Source organism: Phocoena sinus, chromosome 15 (assembly GCF_008692025.1).
Source record: "Phocoena sinus isolate mPhoSin1 chromosome 15, mPhoSin1.pri, whole genome shotgun sequence".
In the NCBI taxonomy this organism is placed as follows: domain Eukaryota; kingdom Metazoa; phylum Chordata; class Mammalia; order Artiodactyla; family Phocoenidae; genus Phocoena; species Phocoena sinus.
In genome coordinates this window covers 50,097,844-50,113,226 of record NC_045777.1, presented here as the reverse complement: position 1 = coordinate 50,113,226, position 15,383 = coordinate 50,097,844, and the positions used below count along the sequence as shown (strand labels likewise).

The 15,383-nt window shown below is 63.7% G+C and overlaps 5 protein-coding genes across 14 annotated transcripts; 3 read left to right on the top strand and 2 right to left on the bottom strand.

Annotated features, from left to right (window-relative positions):
* The first annotated feature begins 1,129 nt into the window (after nt 1-1,129).
* WDR24 (WD repeat domain 24) lies at nt 1,130-5,915 on the top strand. The gene is given in 10 exon segments (XM_032605545.1): nt 1,130-1,610; nt 2,793-2,970; nt 3,119-3,164; nt 3,166-3,792; nt 4,322-4,440; nt 4,519-4,640; nt 4,734-4,838; nt 4,924-5,264; nt 5,439-5,624; nt 5,626-5,915. Coding segments are annotated over 10 exon segments (2,373 nt in total). The 3' UTR covers nt 5,794-5,915.
* A 124-nt stretch (nt 5,916-6,039) lies between these two features.
* Nucleotides 6,040-8,867, top strand: JMJD8 (jumonji domain containing 8). Of its 5 annotated transcripts, none has more exons than XM_032605547.1 (9): nt 6,040-6,194; nt 6,272-6,370; nt 6,581-6,629; nt 6,707-6,803; nt 6,893-6,961; nt 7,053-7,172; nt 7,260-7,327; nt 7,405-7,539; nt 7,622-8,867. In XM_032605547.1, the coding sequence occupies exons 1-9, from the start codon at nt 6,103-6,105 to the stop codon at nt 7,700-7,702; spliced, it is 810 nt and encodes a 269-aa protein (XP_032461438.1). In that variant the 5' UTR covers nt 6,040-6,102; the 3' UTR covers nt 7,703-8,867. The 5 variants fall into 5 exon arrangements, with proteins under 5 accessions (XP_032461438.1, XP_032461439.1, XP_032461440.1 ...); XM_032605548.1 differs by having other exon boundaries at nt 6,051-6,194; nt 7,260-7,309; XM_032605549.1 differs by having other exon boundaries at nt 6,051-6,194; nt 7,405-7,534.
* STUB1 (STIP1 homology and U-box containing protein 1) lies at nt 7,751-10,168 on the bottom strand. Its single transcript, XM_032605546.1, has 7 exons — nt 9,888-10,168; nt 9,172-9,370; nt 8,921-9,086; nt 8,633-8,720; nt 8,416-8,472; nt 8,213-8,329; nt 7,751-8,135 (listed from the first exon to the last, which is right to left on the bottom strand). The coding sequence occupies exons 1-7, from the start codon at nt 10,044-10,046 to the stop codon at nt 8,010-8,012; spliced, it is 912 nt and encodes a 303-aa protein (XP_032461437.1). The 5' UTR covers nt 10,047-10,168; the 3' UTR covers nt 7,751-8,009.
* LOC116740190 lies at nt 10,154-11,700 on the top strand. The gene is given in 6 exon segments (XM_032605552.1): nt 10,154-10,526; nt 10,596-10,689; nt 10,799-11,000; nt 11,175-11,333; nt 11,393-11,396; nt 11,459-11,700. Coding segments are annotated over 6 exon segments (948 nt in total). The 5' UTR covers nt 10,154-10,278; the 3' UTR covers nt 11,700.
* Nucleotides 11,701-11,895: 195 nt separating this feature from the next.
* Nucleotides 11,896-14,937, bottom strand: RHBDL1 (rhomboid like 1). 6 transcript variants are annotated; one of them, XM_032603787.1, is made up of 8 exons: nt 14,394-14,937; nt 13,797-13,958; nt 13,360-13,584; nt 13,127-13,275; nt 12,886-12,998; nt 12,711-12,811; nt 12,567-12,627; nt 11,896-12,356 (listed from the first exon to the last, which is right to left on the bottom strand). In XM_032603787.1, the coding sequence occupies exons 1-8, from the start codon at nt 14,430-14,432 to the stop codon at nt 12,079-12,081; spliced, it is 1,128 nt and encodes a 375-aa protein (XP_032459678.1). In that variant the 5' UTR covers nt 14,433-14,937; the 3' UTR covers nt 11,896-12,078. The 6 variants fall into 6 exon arrangements, with proteins under 6 accessions (XP_032459678.1, XP_032459679.1, XP_032459677.1 ...); XM_032603788.1 differs by having other exon boundaries at nt 11,897-12,492; nt 14,394-14,538; XM_032603789.1 differs by having other exon boundaries at nt 12,221-12,492; nt 13,797-13,955.
* Nucleotides 14,938-15,383: the final 446 nt, after the last annotated feature.

Here is a 15,383-nt window from a genome sequence, read left to right as displayed (position 1 = left end):
GGGATTCAGGACTAGTTTAGGGATGCCTGGACTTGCTGATGGACCTTGGGGCAGAGATGAGAACTAGCATTAAAATACTGCAATAGGGGCTTCCCTGGTGGCGCAGTGGTTGAGAGTCCGCCTGCCGATGCAGGGGACACGGGTTCGTGCCCCGGTCCGGGAAGATCCCACATGCCACGGAGCGGCTGGGCCCGTGAACCATGGGCGCTGCCTGCGCGTCCGGAGCCTGTGCTCCGCAAAGGGAGAGGCCACAACAGTGAGAGGCCCGCGTACCGCAAAAAAAAAAAAAAAAAAAAAAAAAAAAGCGATAAAAAAAAACCCCACCACCACTCGAGGCGGAACCGGGGGAGCCCCTTTACCCCTAGTCCTGGTCAACCCCTCCGCCTCCACCAGCGTAGCTCCCGGATCCGGAACTTTTGTAGTGCGGTCACCCACCTCCGGCGAGGGGCTGGCAAGAAAAGGACCACGTCCGGCGAGGGGGCAGGAAAGAGACGGGCTGCTTCCGGCGCGGCGGTTCCTCCCCGGCCCGGCAATTTTAGGAAATGGTTCGGGTGCTCTCGGAAGGAGAGACTTCTCCGTTCGGCTAGCTCTGTTCCCGCTGCCTCCGCAACCTCCGCGCCGCCAGCCTCTCCTGCCTCCGGTCCCGCCAGACCCCCCAGGCTCCTTAAACAGCTCGGTCCTTGAAGTCCCTCTGTGTCCCTCGCGCCTTTATAGCCTGTGTTCTCCGGGCTCCTCTATCCTTCTGCCCGCCTTCCAGAGGCCGACTTTGCGGACGGTGGGAACCACCTGGCTTCCCCGGGCGGGATTGACTGACCGAACGTCCAGTGACTATCCTAATCTGGCAGCTGGGGGGTTGGAGAGGTGGCCTGGCCTGGGATTGACCAGGTAGGGTCTTCCCCAGAAGTCAGACATGGGACTCACTGGCCTCAGGGCAGCTATGGCGCCGTCTGACTGCTCAGCCAGGGTGATGGAATTTGCCTGTCAGACTGACTGACTAATGGTGGACTACCCTGGACGAAGCAGTTTTGGAGGAACCACCCAGGATAAAGGCTCTGAACTGCCAGGTCCCTACCCCCAGGCTGACCAGCCCTGCCAACTTCATTGACCTATCCCCACCACCCGTGCAGCCATGGAGAAGATGTCCCGCGTGACTACAGCCCTGGGTGGCAGCACGCTAACGGGCCGCACCATGCACTGCCACCTGGATGCACCAGCCAACGCCATCAGTGTGTGCCGTGACGCGGCCCAGGTGGTCGTGGCAGGCCGCAGCATCTTCAAGATCTATGCCATTGAGGAGGAGCAGTTTGTGGAGAAGCTGAACCTTCGTGTGGGCCGCAAGCCCTCGCTCAACCTGAGCTGTGCAGATGTTGTTTGGCACCAGATGGACGAGAACCTGCTTGCCACGGCGGCGACCAATGGAGTCGTGGTCACCTGGAACCTGGGCCGGCCATCCCGCAACAAGCAGGACCAGCTGTTTACAGAGCACAAACGCACGGTGAACAAAGTCTGCTTCCACCCCACTGAGGCCCACGTGCTGCTCAGTGGCTCCCAGGATGGCTTCATGAAGTGTTTTGACCTTCGCAGGAAGGACTCTGTCAGCACCTTCTCGGGTGAGGCCCTTGGAGGCGGGTCGGGCAGGTGTGCATCTCTGCAGGTGGCTGGCCTGTCTAGGCGGGTTGAGAAATGCTGTGTGCATCAAAGGCCCTCAGATGTGCTCTCAGAGGGCTTCCTGGAGGAGAAGCCAGCCGAGCTGGCACTGGAAGAGTGGGTGGAGGTGAGCAGGAGAGGGGCAGGGCAGGGGTAGGCCTGGTGGAAGTGTGAGGGGTACCTGGAGTGTGGTCACAGCTCTGATGCACTTATGGAGTCAGCAGGAGTCAAGGCTGAGTGTGGGATCAGGGAGAGAGCAGGGCCTGAGCAGATCCACAGCCCACCTGGGCAGCTGAGCAGAGGGTTTGTTTTGCTGTCTCCTCTTTCCTTGCCTCAGAGCTCCAGGCTACCTCATTGCACAAAGTCTACCTCCAGGGTCCTCAGCCCAGGGAAGCAGTGGGGAGTGGTGCACTGCCTGGTCCCCCCGCAGTTCTCTTCCCAGCAGGCCCAGCTCCCTGACAACCCCCCTTGAGCCAGCTCTCCCTTTTCACCTCGATGAGACCAAGTGAAGCACAGGGCAGAGCCCAGAGAGAATCTGAGGGCCTCTTAAGACAGACCTTGAGCTACCTGTGCTGGGGAAAAGCTAGACACTGCACTCAGAGGCTCCTGGTGTGGTGGTCCACAGGGGTGGACATGTACCCTCAAGGTGTCCAGTGCTCTGGGGCTGACCTGGCGGCTCCAGCTCAAGGTGTAGGGACTGGGCAGATCCTGGGGCATCCCATCCATGCCTCCGTGGGCCTCAGGCCCCCGAAGGATTGTATTCAGCCCATGGAGGCCCCTGTTCATTCAGTGCTCTGATACCTGGTCCTGAAGCCGACCACAGCTTCGCCCAAGGACTGATGTCACTTGCAGAATCCAGGGAAAATCGAGGTCCAGGAGCCTGTGTCAAAAACCACCCAATGCCTGTGTCCCTCTCACCAGCCCAGGCTATTGTGTCTGCTCTGCCAGGCCTCTCCTCACCCTTGTCCACCCTGGGCAGGCCTTGGCAGTATCTACTCCACCCTCTAGGCCTCCTGGCCTGTGCCATGGGCAGGCATGTGACACCATCCAAGGGATACCCCTTGGTTGCTCTCCCTCCTGGAGTCCCTGGAGGCTACCCACCCACCCGCCCCCCAACTGTCCCTCTACTGACGTCCTGCCCACAGGCCAGTCTGAGAGTGTGCGTGACGTCCAGTTCAGCATCCGGGACTACTTCACATTCGCCTCCACCTTTGAGAACGGCAACGTGCAGCTCTGGGACATTCGGCGGCCCGACCGCTGTGAGAGAATGTTCACGGCCCACAATGGGCCTGTCTTCTGCTGCGACTGGCACCCCGAGGACAGGTGTGGGGTGGGGTGGGGGCCGGGGCAATGGGGCAAGATGGGTGGGGCTTATGGAAGGGCTCTCTCACTGCCTCAAGACCTGTGAGACAGAGTGGGGAGCCCTCCCACCCCAAAAGAGGTCACTGAGGACCTCACGGGCCTTCCACAGGGGCTGGTTGGCCACAGGTGGGCGTGACAAGATGGTAAAGGTCTGGGGACATGACCACACACCGCGCTAAGGAAGTGCACTGCGTGCAAACCATTGCATCCGTGGCCAGAGTCAAGTGGCGGCCTGAGTGCCGCCACCACCTAGCTACGTGCTCCATGATGGTGGACCACAACATCTACGTCTGGGACGTGCGCCGGCCTTTTGTGCCAGCTGCCATGTTTGAGGAGCACCGCGATGTCACAACAGGCATTGCCTGGCGCCACCCGCACGATCCCTCCTTCCTGCTCTCCGGCTCCAAGGACAGCACCCTATGCCAGCACCTATTCCGTGATGCCAGCCAGCCTGTTGAGCGCGCCAACCCTGAGGGCCTCTGCTATGGTCTCTTTGGGGATCTGGCCTTCGCAGCCAAGGAGAGCCTAGTGGCCACTGAGTCGGGGCGCAAGCCCTACACTGGGGATCGGCGCCACCCAATTTTCTTCAAGCGCAAGTTAGACCCTGCCGAGCCCTTCTCAGGCCTCGCCTCCAGTGCCCTCAGTGTCTTTGAGATGGAGCCTGGCAGCAGTAGCATGAGCTGGTTCGTGGACACGGCTGAGCGTTATGCCCTGGCTGGCCGGCCACTGGCCGAGCTTTGTGACCACAATGCGAAAGTGGCTCGGGAGCTTGGCCGCAACCAGGTACATAGGGCTGGGCTGAGGGCCATGACCGTGGTGCAGGGTCAGAGAGCTCCTCTGACTGCTGTGCCCAGACCCTGCCCTGAGTTCAGTGCTCAGTTCTGGTTGAGGTCACCACTGGCTCTTGCCCCAGTAACTAAGGGTGTCCAGAGCCCCAAGTGGGCCAGATGCCAGTGCCATTCCTGGGATGCAGGTCTGGGGTGCTGTGGGGCTGGAGCCCCCTCTTCTGGCTTATCTTTGCTTTTTAGACTTCCCGAGGTGTCCAGCCCTACACAGAAGGCCCACACTGCCTCGCTTATCACCTCCTGGGGACTCCAGGCTCATTTCCACTTTTCTTTCTGTGCCTCTACAGGATCGAGGCTGGGGTTTTTGTCTTTCCATGGGCGTCGGTTTCCCACCTGGGGCAGGCCAGAACATTGGGTCCCTGGGGCAGCTGAAAGCTGAGGGTTTGTGGTTCCATCCAGGCAGAGGGGGGCCTGCACGGGGCGCCAGGGACCCAGGACCCCCGTGAGTGACCAGTGCCCACCCCTAGGTGGCGCAGACATGGACCATGCTACGGATCATCTACTGTAGTCCTGGCCTGGTGTCCACCACCAACCTCAACCACAGTGTGGGCAAGGGCAGCTCCTGTGGCCTGCCACTCATGAACAGGTAGATACCTGGGGGTGGCTTTCCCCAGAGGGTGGGATTGTTGGGGCCCACCTATCCATCGGCTTTCCCTGCTTCCAGTTTCAATCTAAAGGATATGGCCCCAGGGCTGGGCAGTGAGACTCGGCTGGACCGCAGCAAGGGTGACGCACGGAGTGACACAGTGCTGCTGGACTCCTCAGCTACGCTTATCACCAACGAAGGTAGGCTGGGAGCAGACGCAGGGCATTCACGGGAGTGAGACTGGGGCCTCCCAGAGTGAGCTGGCCCTGCAATGCTCTCCCTCCCTCGGGCAGATAACGAGGAGACCGAAGGCAGCGACGTGCCTGCCGATTACCTGCTGGGCGATGTGGAAGGTGAGGATGACGAGCTGTACCTGCTAGACCCGGAACACGCTCACTGTAAGTGGGGACTTGGGGAGGGGTGGGGCCAGGAGGCGGGGCCAGAGGCTCATACCCTGCCTACCGCCCCCCCCCTGCATTGCAGCTGAGGAGCCCGAGTACGTGCTGCCCCAGGAAGCCTTCCCACTGCGCCACGAGATTGTGGACACCCCACCCGGGCCTGAGCACCTGCAAGACAAGGCCGACTCGCCCCATGTGAGTGGCAGTGAGGCAGATGCAGCCTCCCTGGTGCCTGTGGACTCTTCCTTCTCACTCATCTCCGTCTCACACGCACTGTACGACAGCCGCCTGCCACCTGACTTCTTCAGTGCCCTGGTGTGTGACATGCTGCGCTTCTATGCGGAGCAGGGCGATGTGCAGATGGCCGTGTCCGTGCTCATTGTGCTGGGTGAACGCGTGCGCAAAGACATCGACGAGCAGACCCAGGTGGGTGACAGGGTCTGGGGGGTCTCCCTGGAGCAGCTGCCACCCCCAGGACTACCCCTGCACGCCCCCGCCTGCACACGCCCCTCTGTCTGTGCCCAGCACACTTGGGGAAGCTCCTCAGTGTGCCCGAAACCCTGGTCTCTTACCTCCTTCCTCCCCTCCCTGCACCACCAGGAGCACTGGTACACGTCCTACATCGACCTGCTGCAGCGTTTCTGCCTCTGGAATGTGTCCAACCAGGTGGTCAAGCTCAGCACCAGCCGTGCCATCAGCTGCCTCAACCAGGCCTCCACCACCCTGCACGTCAACTGCAGTCACTGCAAGCGGCCCATGAGCAGCCGGGGCTGGGTCTGCGACAGGTTGCCACCACTGCGCCAGCATGTGCGCCGTCTGCCACCACGTGGTCAAGGGTCTGTTCGTGTGGTGCCAGGGCTGCAGTCACGGCGGACATCTGCAGCACATCATGAAGTGGCTGGAGGGCAGCTCCCACTGCCCCGCCGGATGTGGCCACCTGTGCGAGTACTCCTGACGCGCCTGCCGGACCTGGATGGGTGTGCGGGGCTTGTGAAGCAAATAAAGGAAGCGGGAGACGTATCTGAGGCTGCCTGTCACCCGGTTCGCGTGGCTTACGGTCCAGTCCCCGCGCGGGCGACTCTGGTGGGCGGGTGGCAGTGTGTCCACGGGAGCTGGCAGTAGCCAATAGCAGCTCTTGGTGCGACCTTCGTCCCGCCCTTCCGGAAGTGCCCCCTCTTCCCGGACGGGCCAGAGGAAGCCGCTTCCGGGAGCCGGCCTGTTGCCACGACGACGGAGCTCCCGGCATGCCTCGCGGCGGCGGGCTATGGCGTTGGGGGTGCGGCTACTCCTGTTGCTCGCGCTCTGGGCGCTGGTGGTTCCGGCCCGGAGCCTCCGGGAGGCAGGCGACGGAGGGTGGTGAGCGGCGCCGGGCGGCAGGGCGGAGCGCGGCGGGCGGCGGGGCGGCCACGGGCACTGACCAGCTGTGTCGGCAGGTGGCGGCCCGGGCCGGGGGCGCCGGCGGCCGTGGCGGAGGAGGAATGCTGCACCGTAGAGCGCCGGGCCAATCTCAGCTACGCCGAGTTCGTGCAGCAGTAAGTGCGTCTCTTGTATGGCCACACCTCCCACGCCTGAAAACTCTGGGGCTCCGTCACCCTGCACCGCTGAGGCCGCGCACTGGTCGCCGGCCCGTCCTCCCGGGCCTCCTTAGGCCGCTTCCCCTTGAGCTCGTGCGAGCGCGTGTGGGCGGGGGCGGACGATGGGCGCGGATCAGACTGAGGCCATGATTCCTCCTTTTCTTCTAGCTACGCCTTTTCCAGACCTGTCATTCTGCAGGGGCTCACAGACAACTCGGTGAGTGCTCACGCTCCTCGCGACCACCACTCGCCCGTGCTGAGCTTGGCCCCTGAGTATTTTCCCCGCCCCCACAGAGGTTCCGGGACCTGTGCTCCCGTCAAAGGCTGCTGGCCTTGTTTGGGGACAGCGTGGTCCGGTTGAGCACTGCCAACACCTACTCCTACCAGAAAGGTGAGCTGCCTCTTCCTGCAGCCCAGCCTGCTTGCCAGCATCTTGAAGGCAGCACCAACCAGTCCTGACCAACCCCTTTCAAACTGCAGTGGACCTGCCCTTTCAGGAGTATGTGGAGCAGATGCTGCACCCCCAGGACCCCTTCTCCATGGGCAATGGTGAGCCAGACAGGTGGCCATGGGGTGGGGTGGGGTGACTTAGTACCCAGGTGCCAAGATCCCTGCATCCTCTTGTGTGTTTTACTGTCAGACACCCTGTACTTCTTTGGGGACAATAACTTCACGGAATGGGCATCACTTTTTCGGCACTACTCTCCACCTCCATTCAACCTGCTAGGTACCATTCCTGCTTATAGCTTTGGAATTGCAGGTGAGTGCCCTGCAGGACCAGGGGACTTGGGAACTGGGTGGGGGAGGATTAGGCTTGGTAACCAGCTGCTCGTAACTCACCACACAGGTGCCGGCTCTGGGGTGCCCTTCCACTGGCACGGGCCCGGGTTCTCAGAGGTGATCTATGGCCGAAAGGTCAGCAAAGGGTGGGGCTGAGACTTTGGGTTCACTGACCACAGCACAAAGAGTGACCTTGCTGCTCCCACCCTCAGCGCTGGTTCCTGTACCCTCCTGCGAAGACACCTGAATTCCACCCCAACAAGACCACACTGGCCTGGCTCCGGGACACATACCCGGCCCTGGCACTATCTGCACGGCCCCTGGAATGCACCATCCACGCTGGTGAGGTCAGTGGCTGGCAGACAGGGGCCAGGCTGGGCTGGGTCAAGGGGCCCCAACCAATCCCTGTGTCCCCCCCCCCACTCCCAGGTGCTGTATTTCCCTGACCGATGGTGGCACGCCACACTCAACCTCGAGACCAGCGTCTTCATCTCTACCTTTCTCAGCTAGCCAAAGGGGGTGGCTGGGGAGCCCGTCGCACACCAGCACATGCCCCTATAGTGCTCACAGATTTTATTACAGGGACAGAGGTGGCAGCGGCAGCCTCAGCCCAGCCCACTCTCACCCGCTGTTTCTGGCCCAGAGAGGGATGGGGGAGGCTCATGACCCAGCAGAACTGATGGGGGTGGGCTTGGGGACACCAAGACAGGGATCTAGGGACACAAACTATGTACAGCGGCTAGAGACTACTGCCCAAGGCCCTCCTGGGCCAGGGTACCGGGCAAGGCAGGTGAGTGGCTCACACACTCGCCCTGCCTCAGTAGTCCTCCACCCAGCCATTCTCGGAGATGAACGCGTCAATGACCTCTTTCATGGCCAGGTTGGGGATGAGTTGTTCCTGGGTCAGGGGGCTCCGAGTCACAGGGTCGAAATGGCCCACACGCTGCAGTGACAACAGAATCAGAATTAGGAGGGGCTCAGTGGGTGTGGGTCCTGCTCCCAACTCCCATGGGCCCTCACCTGCAGGTGCTCCTCAATGTCCTTGCGGTCATAGGTGATACCACTGGGTGTGATGCAGGGCTCCCGCATCAGCTCAAAGCTGATCTTGCCACACAGGTAGTCGGGTATATCTCGCTTCTGCAGCACAGGGTCAGGTTAGGGGCTGGGAAGGGGCACTGCTCCAACTCCTGCTACCCACAGACCCCAGAAGACGGGCAGCTCACCTTTCTCTTCTCGTCTACCTGGGAGAAGAGTTCATCCATGTCTGCCAAGTACTTGTCCTGCAAAGAACCAAGCAGCTATATATATGTGGGCCTGACACCCCATCTCCCTTCCCCAGGCACCGAAACTCACAGACCCAGCAGGAGCCAGGGGCACCTCACGTCCATCACACGCATGCAAATACACACAGGACCCACACTTGGGCTGGGGCACCCTCACATGCTTGGCCTCAATGCAGGCCTGTTGGGCCCGGAGGTGGCCATCGTCCTCATCACCCTCATGGTTCCGCTGACACTCTTCCAGCTCCCTGGAGGTTGACCAAAAGCTGATCAGAGATGGGTCTGGCCAGGAGGTCAGACTCTACTCCAATCTTAGGCTCATTCAGGCCTCATTCCCCTCCATCTCCTGCGTGCCAGAGTTGACCTTCAATAAATGGTTGTGTTCACGACTCAGAGTTAACCTAAAAGTGGTGACTTCCGGGGGGCGCCTGTCATCATCACAGCCCACCTCTCACGCTCGGCCACAATGAGCTGTGTGAGGTAAGAGTGCAGCTCGTTCTCCTGGTGGATGCGCCGCTCCTCAATGCTGTTCCAGCGCTTCTTCTTCGCGATGCGCAGAGCACTGGGGATGTCGTCCCCAAAGTTGAGCCGCTGCTCCTTGGCCAGGTTGTAGGCTGGAGGAATAGATTTGGATAAACCTCCAGCCAGTCCACCCGCCTGGTCCCAGGCACCCTGGCACCAGCCAGCCTGTAAGCCCACCTCGCTGCAGGTTGGCAATAGCCTCATCATAGCTCTCCATCTCCAACTGGCATTGCCCCAGGAAGAAGTGTGCCTTCACAGACTGCCCGTCCAGCTCCAGGGCGCGCCGGCAGTCAGCCAGAGCTTGCTCATGCTGCTGCATCTTCAGGTAGCACAATGCCCGGTTGGTGTAATACACCGCCACCAAGGGATTCCGGGTCTGGAGAACAAGGGCAGACCAGCCAGCGTGAGGGAGTGAGCTCAGCCTACCCCCTCTGTCCCAGCTTGAAGCCCATAGCTGGAATCAAGACACTACAGGTTTCTCCGCTTCCAAGCCTCTGGGTTCTGAGGGAGGGTGGAGCCTACCTGAGCCCACCCTCTGGACTCCAGTGAGTCTTGTGAAGGTAGCTTTTCCAGATCTGTGGAAATCACCAGCTTTGGGCTTGGACTCCTCAAAGGGCAAGGGTCCCTGGCCCCCAGCCGAGTGGGCCTCAAGCACTCGGAATCTCCCACCCGCCACAGTTCTCTGGCAACCAGCACTGGCTCGGGAGCCGTGGCCTTGGCCCCTTTGGAACGACATCATCACTGAGTTCTCAGAGCCCAAGCACCACCCGCCTCCGAAAGTTGGGCGGGGGCGGCCAGACAGGGGCTCCGGGGAGGACGCGGAGGCGAAGCCGCAGCCCGGCCCCTCCCCTGGCTCGGACGCCGGCCCCCTCCCGCGGTGCAGGCGCACTCACGATGGCGCGGCCATAGCAGGCCGCCGCCTCCGGGTACTTGCGGCCCACGAAGAGCCGGTTGCCCTGCTCCTTGAGCTCCTGCGCGCTCGGGCTCTTTTCCGGGCTGCCGCCGCCGGCGCTCAGCCGCGCGCCGCCCTCCTTCTCCTCCTTGCCCTTCATGGCGCCGCGCGGCACGGCCTGGGCTCCGCTCCCAGGCTCCGCGCCGGGCCCGCCCTACGCCCTCAGCCCGAGCCCGCGATCCGCTCGGGCCCGGTCCAGCGCTCCGCCACCGGAACTTCCGGCCGCGCAGGTGGGCGGGGCCAGCGGGAAGGATGGCCTGCGAGCGGGCGGGGCCGCGCGTACACCAGACGCGAGGCGGAGGAGGGGGAGGGGGCGGGGCAGGCGGGGGAGCATGCGCTCGCGGCGACGCGACGCGCAGCGTCTGGGGCCTGAGAAGTGCCGAGGTCGTCGGGGCAGGAGCCCGCTCGGGCGCTCCGACGCCCCGCCCCCGAGGCTCCGCCCAGGCGCGTGGGGATGGCGGCTGCCCGCGGGCTCGGGCTGTGAGGACTCGAGCAGCTGGGCCGCCGTCCTGGGGTGCCACGGGGAAGTGCTGCGGGCGCGCGCGAGCCCCCAGGGGCGGCTGGAAACCCTGGAGCGATGGTAGGACGGTGGGGACATCGGGCGGGCCGACCCCCGTGGCTCGGATTCCCCGTCACCGCCCTTCCCCAGGTGTCGAGAGGAGCTGCCCGCGGCCATCGGGGCCCGCGCGGAGAAGCACGTGACACGCGACGAGCTGGAGCAGTTGCTGGCGCGGAAACTGGCGGTGAGGAGCTTCCCACGTGGGGGACGGAGCCTTCCGGGGCGGGACGTAGCGCCGTGGGCGTGGCTTCACCCTGGGGGCGGGCCCTCGCGCCTGGGGGCGGGGCCCCTAGCGAGATCCACCAGCCGTGACCCCAGACCCGACCTGACCACCGGGGGGCCGCTTTCGGCCGCGCCTGCAGCAGCTCTTGACCGCCAACTCCCCGGAGCTGGTGGTGCAGCGCTCGGCCGCCGCCTTCCGTCTCCTGCCAGACGTGAACGCAGCGGTCACGGAATTGTGCGCCCTCCGGGGTGTGGGCCCGGCTATCACCTCGCGTTAGTAGGGAGAGCTGGGCGTCCCCCCGGCGAGGTCGTGGGCGGGACCTGGCGTGTTAGTGGCCTTATCTGTGAAATGGCTAGATGGCCAGATACGTGACACCGAGAGTTGTTGGGAATGGCAGCCCCACGTCGAGGTGGGGCTGAGTGCTGTCCATTTACTTCCCGCGGCAGTCCTGGCTGCCAGAGCTCTCGAGGTAGCAGCCTCCATGTCTGAAAAGGCAGTGGCCGCAGTGCCCGGTCTGCCAGCCCTGCAGTACACCCTGAAGCACTACCTGCTCTACCTGGGCCGGGTGCAGGAGCGTGCCACAGCCCTGAGCCAAGGTGCGATCTGTTGGCGGCCAGAGAGGGCATCCAGGACTCTGGTCAGGGTGATGTGCAGAGTTATCCAGCAGGGTAGGGTGACTGGTGCCCCTGAGCCCCAGACTCCCTCTGCCCCACCCCAGGCAGTGCCTCAGGCTGTGGACTCCTCACCGTGTGGAGACAGCACTGTGGATCTGGGCTGTAGGGCAGAAGCTGTGCCCTGACCTGTTGCCTGACCTCGGTCCCAGCCTGGCCACCCCTGAGGACACCAGGCCAGCCAAGAAGCACAGGACCCTTGGCTGTGGCCCAGGGCTTGCACACCTACCCTGTGATCTCAGGGTACAAGTCTTTGGACAGGGGGCTGGCTGCTGTAGGAGCTCAATAAATGCTTGCTGAACTCAAACCTGACTATGAGGCCCATGACCCTCCCCAGGGGCTCCCATCTCCCATACAGAGACACCTCATGCTGGGTGCAGAAAAGCAAGGGGGAAGCCCAGGCTGCTGCTTGTGTGGAGGGAAGGGCCCTCACAGTTTGATCAGTGAGTTGGGGGGAGACCAGCCCAGCCCGCAGTGCCCAGTACAGCCACCTGGTGCTGTGTAAAATATTTATTCATTCTCCAAAAAGGCTCAGACTGCAAGTCTCATGGGAGAGGCCAGGGCAGGGTCTCCTCTGGGGCCACCCTTGGGGACCTCCACCACTCAGCCCAGTCCATCAGTCCTATTCCTCCAGGCCTGGGAGGGGGCGGCCAGGGCTGGTGTAAGGCTTGGCCTGGAGTCAGTGGGCCACAGGGGCCACCTGCACCCACCAGGAAGAAGCAGCCTCAAGACATACATTCACAGAGGACGAACATGCAGGCCTCCCTAGTGGCTGGCCCACGGATGCTGCGCCCTGGCTGGTGTGGCCCTGGGAACTCTTGTCAGGGTGGCGGGGGAATGTGGGCACCCAGCAGGTCGTAGGCAAAGATGTTCCAGAAGATGGCGAAGAGCAGGAAGGTGCCATAGGCAAGCAGCACCACCCACCAGCCACACTGGTCTCGCAGGCGTTCCTCATAGCTGCGCAGGATAGTCAGGCCCATGCTGACACCCACCACCGCGCCCGCCAGGTGTGCCATGAAGCTGGGCTGTGGGCCCGAGGCAGGCAGTGGCGGGGAGAAGCGCAGCCACACGGCCCGGCCCACCTCGGAGCTCACTACAGAGGGAGGCAACAGGTGAGAGGCACCCTAGCCGTAGGCTGAGGCCCCTCCACCCTGGCTCCCTACTTACTGCACACCAGGGCCAGCACCATCCTCAGCAGCTTGTAGGGACATCTCATCCCAGCCCAGTTCTGATGGGGTGTGAATAAAAAAGGCTGTGAGGGAGGCCTTATGGGCCCCTCCCCGCACCCCGCCGCAGGGGCTGCCCCGTTACCATGACGACATTGGCCAGGTGTGCAGAGCACAGGGCGTAGACCCCGCCGGAGCCCCCCACCACAGGGGCCCGCATGTCAGTAATGGAGACGGTCAGGGAGCCTGTGTGAGCAAGGGGAGAGCCGTGAGGGTGAGGCCCACCAGTGAGGTGGCCAGGGCGCACACACCTGCCTCACCTGCCAGCACACCAGCCAGGTAGAGCAGGCTGATGCGGAGCAGGCCATGCACCATCTCCAGGGGCACCCCGATCATCAGCTGCAGGAGTGCGTTGAACCCCAGCTGCTCCAGCCTGGCCGTATGGGGCAAATAGGTGTGAAGGGTGGGGTCCGCCAGGGGGCTACCAGCCCCCTGCCCCCACCTCGAGAGGCTGAGCCCTCCCGATCCGATCCGAGGGGTGCCAGAGGTGGGCCCACTCACCCAACGTGCATGAACATGTAGGTGAGAAAGCGCCAAGCCCGAGCACGGTGGCCGGGGTGGTATACGAGGGGGCTTTTCATGTACTCAGGGTGGTAGGTCTGCAGCACCCACTTGTTGAGACGGGCCCCGTAGCACAGGAACACGATGATCTGGGAGGGACAAGTGTTGGGGCCAGGCAAGACCAAGGATAAGGGAGGCTCCCGGGGTGGTGGGTGGTGGACGGGCAGGCCCACCTGGGCGAGGGTGACCGAAGCCATAAACACAGGGGGTGGGCAGCTGCGGTGCCGGTAGAAGTACCAGTGGCGGTCCACCTCTCGGGGCAGGATCTCGTAGGCCACGTAGCGCACGAACCGCTTGTAGACACCCAGTCCTGGCTCGTCCAGCAGCCCGTCCTGGGGCAGTGCCCGCTGTCCATTGGCGATGGCCCGCTTGAAGCTGCTTGAGCGCTTGCTGCTGATCTGGGGGGCGGGGCCTAGGCATAGGCCACCATACTCCCCCCGTGGCCGTCCCTCCTGAGTGGTCCACCCAGCTTGTCACAGGGTCTGAAGCCCTGCCCCATGGCTATAGCCCTCCCCAATGGGAAAGGCAGGGAGGAGGGGCCGCCTGCCCAACCCACTCCAGCCAGGGCACTGCGCCCATACCCCAGCTGCCCACCCACTGTGGCACTGACCAGGTCCACCAGCTCCTGGTAGCAGACCTGGCCCCGCTCGTTGCTCTGGGCCAGGGCCACCAGCATGTCCAGTTTGGCCGGGTCCAGGGGCAGCTCATGGCGGTGCACCAGGCCAGCGAAGGTGTCCGCACCGATGAAGCCGGTGTTCTCAGGGTCCAGCTGCTGGGGTCGGGGGGGCCAGCGGCCAAGGTCTGAGGGTGGGCCGGGCCCCAGGACCACAGGGCTGAGCCACGTCAGGCGGGAGAGGCAGGCTCCGAGCACCCTGGGTCCAGGCCCCTGTGCCCACATGGTCCCAGGAGCTAGCTGTAGGAACCGGTACCTAGGTCCCCGGCCTCTAGCTCCGCTAGCTCTCCAGCCGTCTCCCCACCTCATTTCTGCCTTGCCCATCCTGGAAGGGTAGGGCCAAGGTCTGAGGGCAATCACCAACCCTTTTGCCCCTCCCCAAGCGCCCTAGTCTGGCTCGGTCTCGTGCAGGGGACCAAGGTCGTGCAGGGAAGGGGCTGCGCTGAGGGTCTCAGAGCTCCGTCCCCCCGGCCCACCCAAGGGCGGGGGGCCGGCAACGGGGGCGGTGCCGGCGCCCCCCACCTCTCCACGCACCTGCTCCTGGATAAGCTGCAGCAGCGAGCTCCTGTCCATAGAGCCAGGCCGGGCCGGGGGCCGGGGCCGGGGGCCGGGGTCGGCGGCCGCGGCCGGGAGGGGCTTCTCTGCGGACTACTCCGCTCCGCCCCTGCCCTCCGGCTCCGCCCACTCCGCTCGGCGCCGCGTCACGGAGCCGCCCGCCCCCGCCGCACACGCCGCCGCTACCAGCCCAGCCACTCGCGGTCAGGACACGCGCGCGACCCGCACGCGGACGTGCCCGGGCAAGAACTGCGCGGGGCGCTTGGCTCCAGTGCCGGCGCCCCCGCCCCGCCCCGGGCTGCAGCTGTTCGTCCCGCGGGGCAGCAGCCGGGAAACTGAGTCATGCGCGGCACGCAAACCCCTTCTGCGCCCACCCCTTTGCCCCGGGCTGGGCCTCAGCGCCGATGCCACCTCCTCGGGGAAGGCTTCAGGGAACAACCCATTGCTGGGGACTCCCCCCACCGGGCTCCCTGAAGGCACCTCCCTCCCTGTCAGACATGCTTGACTGTCCCGGCAACAGCGGCTCCACGGCCCCAGCGGCGAGCACTGAAGCCAACTGGGCAACTATTAGGGTTGAGGGAGGTCCCTGCAGCAGGCCCTGCTCAGTGGGTGGGGACCAACACAACTTGGGCTGGAGGTTCCTGACTACTCCTGTGGCCACAGTGCTAAACTGACCCATGGACATGGGGGTGGGGAGAGCCCCCAATGGACAAGACCGCAGCTGGGATGGAGAGGAGCCCTACTTCCCAGGGAGGACAGGTAGACCCCCTACAATAAGGAAGGTGACAGGCTGTGGTAATTATAACCATAGCAACCCCTGACAGCACCGCTCAGAATGCCTGTGCAGCTGCGCCTCAGGACAGACGCAGCAGCTAGAAGTAGCATCCTGCCCTGCCCAGCTTTAGTAAGAACTGCACCAGGGGTCCTCAGGTCACTGGAGCTGGGGGGCCAGCGGGATGGTTGAGACAA

Bases quoted from the DNA above. Each gene is read 5' to 3' on its own strand.
- STUB1 (XM_032605546.1), bottom strand. From the start codon at position 10,046: ATGAAGGGCAAGGAGGAGAAGGAGGGCGGCGCGCGGCTGAGCGCCGGC. The intron at 9,371-9,887 runs GTGAGTGCGCCT...CTTGTTCTCCAG, and splicing joins CCTGCTATGGCCGCGCCATC to ACCCGGAATCCCTTGGTGGC. The intron at 8,330-8,415 runs GTGAGCTGCCCG...CCTGTGCTGCAG, and splicing joins AGGTAGACGAGAAGAGAAAG to AAGCGAGATATACCCGACTA.
- JMJD8 (XM_032605547.1), top strand. From the start codon at position 6,103: ATGGCGTTGGGGGTGCGGCTACTCCTGTTGCTCGCGCTCTGGGCGCTG. The intron at 7,173-7,259 runs GTGAGTGCCCTG...CTCACCACACAG, and splicing joins TTATAGCTTTGGAATTGCAG to GTGCCGGCTCTGGGGTGCCC. The intron at 7,540-7,621 runs GTCAGTGGCTGG...CCCCACTCCCAG, and splicing joins GCACCATCCACGCTGGTGAG to GTGCTGTATTTCCCTGACCG.
- RHBDL1 (XM_032603786.1), bottom strand. From the start codon at position 14,183: ATGGGCAAGGCAGAAATGAGGTGGGGAGACGGCTGGAGAGCTAGCGGA. The intron at 12,628-12,710 runs GTAACGGGGCAG...ACACCCCATCAG, and splicing joins ACCTGGCCAATGTCGTCATG to AACTGGGCTGGGATGAGATG. The intron at 12,493-12,566 runs GTAAGTAGGGAG...CTCCCTCTGTAG, and splicing joins GGTGCTGGCCCTGGTGTGCA to TGAGCTCCGAGGTGGGCCGG.